At 42.2% G+C, this 10,384-nt stretch overlaps 2 protein-coding genes across 2 annotated transcripts in view; both read left to right on the top strand.

Annotated features, from left to right (window-relative positions):
- The first annotated feature begins 440 nt into the window (after positions 1 to 440).
- sec13 (SEC13 homolog, nuclear pore and COPII coat complex component) lies at positions 441 to 6,306 on the top strand. Its single transcript, XM_034681829.1, has 9 exons — positions 441 to 620; positions 829 to 873; positions 2,017 to 2,132; positions 2,380 to 2,531; positions 2,708 to 2,841; positions 2,949 to 3,082; positions 3,173 to 3,293; positions 4,891 to 5,037; positions 5,199 to 6,306. The coding sequence occupies exons 1-9, from the start codon at positions 618 to 620 to the stop codon at positions 5,307 to 5,309; spliced, it is 963 nt and encodes a 320-aa protein (XP_034537720.1). The 5' UTR covers positions 441 to 617; the 3' UTR covers positions 5,310 to 6,306.
- A 1,681-nt stretch (positions 6,307 to 7,987) lies between these two features.
- Positions 7,988 to 10,384, top strand: part of LOC117818786 (deoxyribonuclease-1-like 1) — a 6,934-nt gene continuing 4,537 nt past the window's right edge. Inside the window, exons 1-2 of the mRNA XM_034691860.1 lie at positions 7,988 to 8,142; positions 10,319 to 10,384. The exon at positions 10,319 to 10,384 is cut by the window's right edge and continues 20 nt beyond it. Of these exons, the coding sequence (XP_034547751.1) occupies positions 10,324 to 10,384 (61 nt within the window). The 5' untranslated portion in view covers positions 7,988 to 8,142; positions 10,319 to 10,323. The remainder of the gene's footprint in view (positions 8,143 to 10,318) is intronic.

Raw genomic sequence — 10,384 nt, 5'->3', positions numbered from 1 at the left:
GGCTTCCATAGAATTCTGAATTTAATCTAAGAATTAAAATAAAAAAACACCTTTTTTTTCCCCCTCGCCTGCCCTCCAAACAATTTATTTTTCAGTGGCCCTCATCGAGAGATAGGAAAACTCAAATAAAACAAGGAGCCTGATGAACAGAGTTTACTGAACTCTTATTTTTATTCATGTGTTTTGTTGATAAAGTTCGTAGATCCTTCAAAGATTTAGCTAACTGGCACATTCGATTGAAGCGCGAATAACCATTACACCTTTTCTAAACAGCGTTACATTTTGGATTAGACCGTCCACTTCTAGTCTTAAAGTTGTATTATAAATTATCATTATTAATCTATTATTGAAGTTATCCATAGTGCTCGTTTCTTTTTTGGTCAGTATTTAAACATGTTTTGTTTTTTTCTCATCAAACAGTCTGATATGCGGAACCTGTGTTTGAGATCCTCGTTTCCCCCCCGGAAGAAGAAGTCACCGGACTGGCTGGGTGGGAAACTAGTGGGAAGCGGCTCCTGTACTTGTTGCCACGTCGGAATAGTTGTTGGATCTGTGTTATTGAGTCCGTCAAACACACGGAGTTGTTCCTGTAGAGTGTCTGTACTTCAGCTGAAGTCATGGTGAGTGTTTTATTGTTTAAACACGCTGAAGGTTTTAGCTTCATGATGACGTTTGCGTCGTTCAACGTTGACCATTGGCTGCTGACGTGCACGAACAGCTAGCACGTTAGCAGACTGGCTAAGAGCAGTGAGCTAATCTCTCAGACTGTACTGGACTATTCTCTCTGTGACATGGTAACATGATGTGTTATATATTAATGTGTTTCAGGTTTCCGTTATCAACACGGTGGACACCTCTCACGAGGACATGATCGTAAGTGTGTCTTCATTTCATTCATATAGAACGCATGCTAACAGATGAAGCTAATGTTAGCACACTAAATTGGGTTTATTGACATTAACAGTGTCAGGCTGCATGAATACACCTGTATCTTTGTTAGTGAGCATATAACATTAAAATTTGTGAATTTACCTTACGTTGTGTATTTTAATATTATTGTTGTTGTTCTATGTGGACCAGGCCCGACCAAAAATAAGTGACAGTCGACTTTACTTCAGCTGTGACAGCTCACACTGCTGGTGTCAATGTTAAAACAACATGTCAGACATCATCACACATGTTTAAACTTGTAGGAACACACTTTTAGTATCACGGGGAGTTGAAGAAATAAACAATGAGCGCAAAAAGCCAGTACTGAAAGCTGCTGTTGGAAGGAATGGTGTTAAACACGTTACTTTTTTTTCTGCTGGGTTTGGAGAAAAGGTCACAATACCCATCAGTACTCATTGGTAAGTGCAGACTATTGCAGACTATTCCCGGATCCTCCCATACTACTGGTCAGGCCTGCATGCTAGAGGGGTAATAGGGTACTATGAGCTCTTTAAGATATGAAGGTGTCTGACCATTAAGAGCTTTGTAGATCAGAAGTGCTTTGACAATAATAATAAATAATTAGCGATTACATAAAGTACATCATAGAGTGTGTTTCAAAGTGTCCATGTGACATGGGCAGCATCTTCCTCTCTGAGGACACCGTCAGAGAGTCCAGCTCCACCTTCACAACAACACTAGCTTTGCTGATCAGTCGTGTGAGCGTGTTAGCATCTGTTACCTTCATCCTGCTGCCCAAGTACACCACAGCAAACAGACAGGAACCGGCCACCAAAGACTTGTGCAGCGTCCTCAGTATCGTCCTGCAGATGTTAAAGGACCTCTTCAGGAAGTAGAGGCAGCTTAAGCCCTTCTTGTAGTCCAGTTTATAGTCAGAGTAAACACCTAAATGAGACTGTAACTAGAACTAGGTTTCTTTCTGTACTATTTTTGATCATTTGTTCATTTTACACTGACTTGGTTTTGTGTTGTGGATCTTGTGAAAGTTCTTAAAAAGTTGTGAGGTAGAGAAGAGTCACGTCCTTGCTTCCAGTCTTGATGTCTTCTCTTGTGTCTGTTTTTCAGCACGATGCTCAGATGGACTACTACGGCACCCGTCTGGCCACCTGCTCCTCTGACCGCACGGTGAAGATCTTTGACGTGAGAAACGGAGGGCAGATACTCGTTGCAGACCTCAGAGGGTAAGCCTCACAGCTCCAGCTTCACAAGACACATACATCTCAACTCCATAACACTTACACAAGGGGTTTCATCTCATCACTATCATCTCTCTCTCTCTCTCTCTCTCTCTGATTCTCCCTCTATCCCTCTCTCCAACCCCAATGGGTCTCAGCTAACATGAGTTTGGTTCAGCTCAAGGTTTCTGCCTGTTAAAGGAAGTTTGTTCTTACCTTTTTGATCTAAATCTGGGCCTCTGTGTTCGGGCAGTCACGAGGGTCCGGTGTGGCAGGTGGCGTGGGCTCACCCGATGTTCGGCAACATTCTAGCTTCCTGTTCCTACGACCGTAAAGTCATCGTCTGGAAGGAGGAGAACGGAACCTGGGACAAGATGTATGAATACACGGGACACGAATCATCAGGTGCGAGGCTCTTTGTGTTTGTCGAGGTTCTGTTTCTCGTCACGGCTGCGTCTCAGGTCAACAAGAGAATCAAGATTTAACTTCAACAAATAAAAAAAGTGAATTTCAGTGCAGGGATGATTGTGTTTTCATGAGACACTGGTCTTGTTTTTGACTCTACGTCTGTGTGTCTGCAGTGAACTCTGTCTGCTGGGGTCCGTATGACTTCGGTCTGATCCTGGCCTGTGGGAGCTCAGATGGAGCGATTTCCCTCCTCACATTCACCGGGGATCAGCAGTGGGACGTGAAAAAGATCAGCAACGCACACACTGTGAGCTAAAGACACACCTCTGACTGTTTCTTGAACATGTGATTTAAAATCTTTGACTGTGAAATGTTTGATGTAATGTTTGTTACTCTTGTGTAATCTCCCTTCAGATCGGCTGTAACGCGGTGAGCTGGGCTCCTGCCGTGGTTCCAGGAAGTCTGATCGATCAACCCTCAGGACAGAAACCAAACTACGTCAAACGCTTCGTCTCAGGAGGCTGTGACAACCTGGTCAAACTCTGGAAGTAGGTTTTTGTTCAGTAGACTTTCTCTGGTCGACCTTCTTGTTCTTCTTAACTGCTCAACTGATGCCGACTGTCTCTTCACGTCTCCAGAGAGGAGGACGGTCAGTGGAAGGAGGACCAGAAGCTAGAGGCTCACAGTGATTGGGTGAGAGACGTCGGCTGGGCTCCTTCTATTGGTCTGCCCACCAGCACCATTGCCAGCTGCTCGCAGGTGAGTACGTTTCCTCTCACAGTTCGTCCTCTACTCTAATAATCCGGTGCACACAGGAGCCTCATTGGTCAACGCAGCTGTCTGTAGCTACTCAAAGGCTGTTTTCAAAACCGCCTACTATACTAGCAGTGCGTACTGATTTGGCCAAAATTCAATATTTAGTATGTAGTATGTGAAAAAGAGCAAAATCTGCATTATGCCAAAACTACCCGGATGTCGTACTGATTTAGGAACATGTCTCAGTATGTATCAGACCAGTCTCCCTCTCGTACAGTTTCCCATAATGCACAGCGCTCGTTCCGCTTTTTCTTCTTTTTTGAAGGGGGAACTCAGTTTTTAGGTGCTTTGAAAACTATTAAATTACATTCGAACCACTTCATAACTTTTAAATCATAGGTGATGCTGAAGAAACATTTTCACTATCAGCTTAGCTGTTGTTTACTTCTGCTTTCCGAAATCGGAAATCCAGTGACGTCTGGCTCAGCATGCTGCAGAACAGATCGAACAGAACAGTCATACTACATACTACCTTCAAACGCAGTCTGTATTCATAGGTAGTATGTAGCAGCCCATTTCGAAAACAGCCAATGACTCTGTTTTGTATCATTAAGGTTCAGTCCCTCCAGGAAGTTGCAATTTCGCGATCGCAACTATCAACGCAAATTCAACCAATCAGCGCGATTTTTTTGCGGCCTTGCAATTTTTTACAATCACCGCAACTTTCCCGCAAATTTGACCAATTACCTTAATCTCAGCCCCTGTACGTCATCGGTTTTGTCATCAATTTCACTTCCTTGGAACATAAACGTAAGTCCTCACTTGATCGGCACTTTTCAACAACAAAACACGCACAGAGAACGGGTGAAAAGAGGGGACAGCAGGCAGGACAAGTGACCATGACAACGTTGTTATTTATAGATTGAGGGGCTCAGTGTTAGCTTGGTCTCTACCTGCAGCAGGTGTGCTTTATGAACCAGCTCTCCTCACCTCCATGCATCTGTCTCATCTTCATTGATGATTTTTACCTCGGGTGTGCGTTAGTGACAAACACACAACCGGGGGACGTCTGTTTACTATTTGATGTTTGACGTTGTTGCCGTGGTTACCGTAAAAAGCTCTGCATCTACAGCTTGATTTAATCCAGCTTGGTGATACATCAGACACATTCAGTAAGTTTTGATCAACTCCTTGTCATCAAAGATGCAGATTAATTTCAGAGTGCCGTGAACTGACTGTGCATCAGTCGCTGCGAGGTGCATTCAGGGACCGTCGTAAATGTGCAATACGGTCCTTTCATGGCATTTTTCTGTGAATCAAGAGAATCAAAATACAGTCAGTGGCCACATCAAGAATGTTTTCTAAAAACAACTGTAATTTAGCATATTTACTTGCCCCTGAGATGTTATTGGGGGAAAAAAGCAAAAAAAAACAACAATCGCAACTTTCACCGCAATTTTTTCTAAAAGCTGTCACAAATTCAGGCTTTTTGGGCCGCAACAATCACAAAAAAAATCCTGCGAAATCCTGGAGGGACTGAAGGTTTAGATGTGAAAATGTTGTTCAGTTCAGTCAGAGTTTGTTGTGCGCCTTCTCGCAGGACGGTCGTGTGTACATCTGGACGTGTGACGACCCCGCAGGAAACACGTGGACGGCCAAACTGCTCCACAAGTTCAACGATGTGGTTTGGCACGTCAGCTGGTCCATCACTGGAAACATACTGGCTGTTTCAGGAGGAGACAACAAGGTAGAGTATTTTAAACACACCTGAATGTTTAACAAGAGCGTCATAGATTAAAATAAAATCAGACATGTTGGAGTTTTTGTAGATTTTCTTGTCTGATAATGAGTTGTGATTGTTCTCTTGTCTGCTGAGCATCCTCACACTGATCTCTGTATGTGTTAAAGGTGACCCTGTGGAAGGAGTCGATGGATGGTCAGTGGGCGTGTATCAGCGACGTCAGTAAGGGGCAGGGAGCCGTCTCCTCCATCACAGACACGCAACAGAGCGAGCAGTGACATTTTCACTGCTTGTGTGTGTGTCAGTGCGATTCACACACAAAACAATGACCTCCGACTTCACTAGACTCCAACCAACAGCCCGTCGTCCACACCGACACAGCTTCATTTCTCCTCTTTCTGTTGTATTTAATAAAAACACAACGCGTGACACGTGAGTCCAGCTGTTGGACAAACTCTCTGCACAGTTTGGGGAGGACTTAAATTCACAGATTTTACAAGAAGAGAGACGCCTCCAGAGATCCCTGCTCCCACACGGAGAGTCTTCTCAATGCAAACGTGACTGTTAATTACCTTCACACACGTTTTCTTAATCACACACACTCCACTGTGTCTTGTTCCTGAAGCCTGACGTAAAGTAACATGCATCTTTAAACACGCCCCTCATCTTTGTCCCATCATGCTCTGCTCCTTAAACATTCCACTTTTACACGCAGAGAAACAAACCTCCACGTATCACCCTGAATGATCACAGCACCCTTCTTTTCTTTAGATAGACTGTGTTGGTAGATCAGCTGCTGGAAGAGCTTGTTCTGAGCAGAATCCCCATAGACACACACATACATATACACACACACACACACTCACGTCTTGTCATCCATGTGTTAATTATAGAGTGTGTTATGTAAGGAGCAAAACTAGCTTTTTGTTCTGACTGTAAAGAAACATTCATTTCGTCATCGTGAGAGAAATCGATGCCAAAAAATGACCTGATTTCATGATCTTAACTGTGAGCTGGTTTCAGCCCAGAACTTTGAAACAGTAATACATTTAAGAAATGATTCATACAATAAAGTATTGATCAGCACAGATTCTTTGAAGCTTGTTGTCAGAGCGACAGAACTCAGACCCAGCCTCACTTAATCCGCCTCCACAGAGAGAATGAATCAACATGTTGTAAACACAAAGACATGAATGAAGTATGTTAACAGTTTGTATCATCAGAAACCTGGATTTGTTTTTCATATTTGATGTAATTAAATAATTATGTTACAACTTCCTGCTTCTGTTATTGATCACACCGTATAAAAACAAAGAGAGAGGCCGAGATGCTGATGTGAGTCACTGTGGGTCCTCTGTGGGTTTAAAGGAAACTTAAGGGGAAGTAAGTGGCTTCATGTTTGCACCACAGCGTTGACCAAAACAAGTTACATGAACACAGGAGGTTCAGAGGAACCAGAAAGTACACTGCTGTGATCTTAAAGAATTGTTTTTAAGTGATGCTGGAACACAAGCAGACTCTCTCCCCCGTTCTCATAATCATCACCCCTCCTTCATTCCCTTTTTCTTCATCTCACCTCTATCCTCCCGTCCCCTGAGCCCTAAAGAGGGTTCATCGAGCCCAGCAGCTGAGATAAGCTTTCCAAAACTGACCGCAGCAAAACGTTCAATGTCAAATTCAGAATCATCATTCCAAAGAAGTTGAAGCTCAAGTACTGACTAGAACAAGGAAGAGAGAGCCCGCCCCTCCCTCTCCTCCCCTCTCTACACTGACTCCCCATAAAATCTAGAATTTAAAATCCTTCTTCTGACCTACAAAGCTCTTAATGGTCAAACACTGTCATATCTTAAAGAGCTCATAGTGCCCTGTTAGCCCTCTAGAACACTACACTCCCAACATGCAGGCCTGCCGGTCGTACCTGAAGTATCTCAAAGTTGTATGGGAGATAAAGTCTTCAGTTCAGACCCCTCTCCTTTGGAATCATCTACCAGTCAGGGTCCGGGAGGCAGACACCCTTTCTACTTTAAGAGTAGGTTTAGGACGGCCTGCTGTCGTGGACGTGCCAGACTCCAGCTGCTTCAGCTACTTCTATCCATCTCACCACTATCCCTCTCTCCATTTGGTCTAAGCAGATGTGTGTCTAACATGAGTCTGGTCCTGCTCGAGGTTTCTGCCTGTTAAAGGAAGTTTGTCCTTGCCACTGTAACTTGCTAAATGCTGCAAAGTGCTCTGCTCATGGTGGATTAAGATGAGATCAGACTGAGTCCTGTCTGTGGACTGGATCTTATCCTGTCTTGATGTTGGGTCTCTGTTAATAATAGAACACAGAGTACGGTCTTGACCTGCTCTGTTTGTAAAGAGTCTTCAGATAACGTTCGTTGGATTTGTCGCTATATACATAAATATTTAATCATTAAATTCAGTAAACATTACATCCTGTTGATGGTGTGGTCCTTCCTTGTGAATTTCAGAGAATAATTCAGATTTCTGCCCTCATCAGGAGTCTGAGTGATCCATGAAACCATTTTCACTTCATACCTTTCGTGATCTGAGAGGTTCAGGCAGTCAAACAAATACTGAGTTATTCTGTCGTCACAGACGTCAGGGAGGAGCTCCACGTTTCTCTGAAAGATCTTGGAAACATTGAGTAACATGAATAAGTGCGTGTGAGCAGAAGGGAAGTAAGTAAGGAAATTAAGTTTCAAATGGTGGCCATGTTGGACGGTTTCCTCTCGGCTTTTTTTGCCCGCCTTTTTTCGCCCGCCTTTTTTTTTTTAAATGGTTTTCAGCCTGACAGTTATCACATCTAAAATCTGATACCTTTAATCAATGAACTTCTCTTTTAGTTATTACTCAATGAAATCACGTGTGAGTCAGGTCAGATTTACAGAAGTCTGCTGCCTTTAGAGCCAGACAAGAAAGGGAAGCTGAGCTTTGTCCCAGGAGCATTCTGGAGCAGTTATTTGTTTTATTCAAGGTGAATCATCTCATTGTGTGTTTGGGCGCCAGCTTCTTGGCGGGCAGAGGAGCATCCTCTCTCCCTCAGAGTCAGTCTGACTTCAGAAACAGAGTCCTGAACACTGACACAACCTTTCACCGTCTGATATTCAGGTGAGTTTGATTCTCTTTTTTATTCACTTCCAGCTGAGAGAATGAAACCGTCAAATTCAATTCTTCCTCTTTTATGTTTCTCCATTCTCATCCATGGTGTGATGTCTGGGTTAATTAAGTGAGCATGCTGCTGGACCGCTGTAAAGCTGCAAAACTAAGCAAAAGTAAAACTTGAATTCAGGCTGCAGGGATGAAAACATGTTTGTCTTTTATTGATTTTCCTTTAATTTTCATGTCTCCTGCATATCCATATATATATTTCTAACTATATATATATATATATATATATATAGTTAGAAATATATATATATATACATATATATATATATATATATATATATATATATAGTTAGAAATATATATATGGAGAGAGAGAGTTAGAAAGACTTTATTATGAGTTTTCTTTTGCATTCCAGATTTATTCATCCACAAGTTTCTGGGTGTGAACTCTTTGAAGCATGCTTATGTCTTTGTGCATGACAGAGCAATATGACAGGAGTTTAGATTTTTGGTGGTTTTTGTGCGTATACCAAAACCATCAAAACCATTTTTTGCTCAGTGCACCCTGAAATGTATGTTTTTTTTTTATTATGTTTGATTCAAATGAATCAAAGTTAATATAAAGATTAAAAAGCATGTTTTTAGATTTGTTTGAAAAGAGGACGATGTGTTTGGTCACAGAAACAGACTCACAGCATGTACGGGTATCTTTATGAGCTGATACGACTCATACAGAGCCAGCCGCTCACGCTCTTGTTTTTCAAATTTTCCCGCTCATAAATGTTTGTTTGTTTCGTTGCTGGGACTGTAGTGTGACTCCAGGAAAGGTCGAACCCTCAGCAGTGATGACTGTTGCAGGATAATGACGTTGCACTTCCTGTTTCGTGAGCTGCAGTGGTCTTGGAAAATAGCAGAAGGACAGAAAAGTTAGAATTAGGTGGCAGTCATGAGTAGAGATTTTAAACAGGGTAACGATTGTTTTTTCTCGTGAGACAAATAATTAAGCTGGTTTTATTGTTTTATTGAAAATAGATTGATTTACATTTGATAATTATAAAGAATGATTTTGTTGAATCATAATCTTGTGCGAACAGGATATTAAACTTTTTTGATTGCAGCAGTGTTCCTTTTTCTACTTTGTCATTTGTCATTAAATATTTATTTGTCAGTCATTTGCTCTGCTGACTGAGTGAATAGTGTTTATGTTATATTTTTATGAACACTGGGGCTGGTACTGTGTGTGGAACATGAGCGCCCTCTGCTGGGCTGGGTGGAGGGCTGTGCCCCATGTTGTGTTGATATGTAACGAGCTCTGCTTAAATTTGTTAAATGAAGTGAGATTTTCTGGTAGCAGTGTTATTAATTCTTATTGACCCGGCTCTCTTACTGATCTTCCAGCTGTGTAAGATGCTTGATTCTGATTGGTCAAAACCCCTTGACAACGGTTATTAACTTTCACTAATATGAGCAACACCAGAGGCAAACTGATCACACGTCACGTCAAATCAATCCACAGAAAAGAGTTCCGGCACATTTAGCTTCTACTTGTTGACACCATGGACCGTAATGTGAGGTAAAACCATTAGCTTCCGTTAGCATCAAAACAATGTGGCTAAAACGTAAGTTTCAGTTCGCATGCTAAATTACAGGCATTGGATCCTGTCAACATCAGGGTCTTGTCTACCCTGTCGGGATTCTATTTCCCATAACTATACCTGCAAACCATGCATTACCCCTCACATGTAATGTGTTGAGAATTTAATATTAATCATTTGTGCAGTTATATGGATGTGCTGTGGTAATCACGAGTAATCACAGCTCACTATGTTAAGCTTTAATGGCTGAATTATAGCTTCAATATTCATCTGCATGGTGTAGAAACGCTGTCCAGCTGTTGGATACTTATTGTTTTTGGTTTTAAGTATTTTTTATTTTGTCTTATTACCACACAGACATGTTTGAGAGAGACCTGATGTGCTTCAGTTGTTAGAATCAGCAGTGTGTTGGCGCCAGAAGGTTTTGCCTGGTTCAGCTCAAAACGTAACACAAGCATGGCTCATTTGAACATTTATGTAAAGCCCTGCTGTGCTGAGTGCAACCTGGTGAAGCGGCCAGCTTGGTGTTGGACTGTCAGTCAGCTTTAAACGTCTAAAAGATGTGATTTCTGTTTGTACAGTCAAAATGAAGATCGCTGCCTTCAACGTCCAGAGGCTGGGTCTGAAAAAATTTACCAACAATGTGG

This window comes from Notolabrus celidotus, chromosome 1 (genome assembly GCF_009762535.1).
Source record: "Notolabrus celidotus isolate fNotCel1 chromosome 1, fNotCel1.pri, whole genome shotgun sequence".
In the NCBI taxonomy this organism is placed as follows: Eukaryota; Metazoa; Chordata; class Actinopteri; order Labriformes; family Labridae; genus Notolabrus; species Notolabrus celidotus.
Note: the sequence above shows the minus strand (reverse complement) of the source record. Positions and strands in the feature narration are given on the sequence as shown.

Bases quoted from the DNA above. Each gene is read 5' to 3' on its own strand.
- sec13 (XM_034681829.1), top strand. The intron at 2,133-2,379 runs GTAAGCCTCACA...GTGTTCGGGCAG, and splicing joins CTCGTTGCAGACCTCAGAGG to TCACGAGGGTCCGGTGTGGC. The intron at 2,532-2,707 runs GTGCGAGGCTCT...GTGTGTCTGCAG, and splicing joins CACGGGACACGAATCATCAG to TGAACTCTGTCTGCTGGGGT.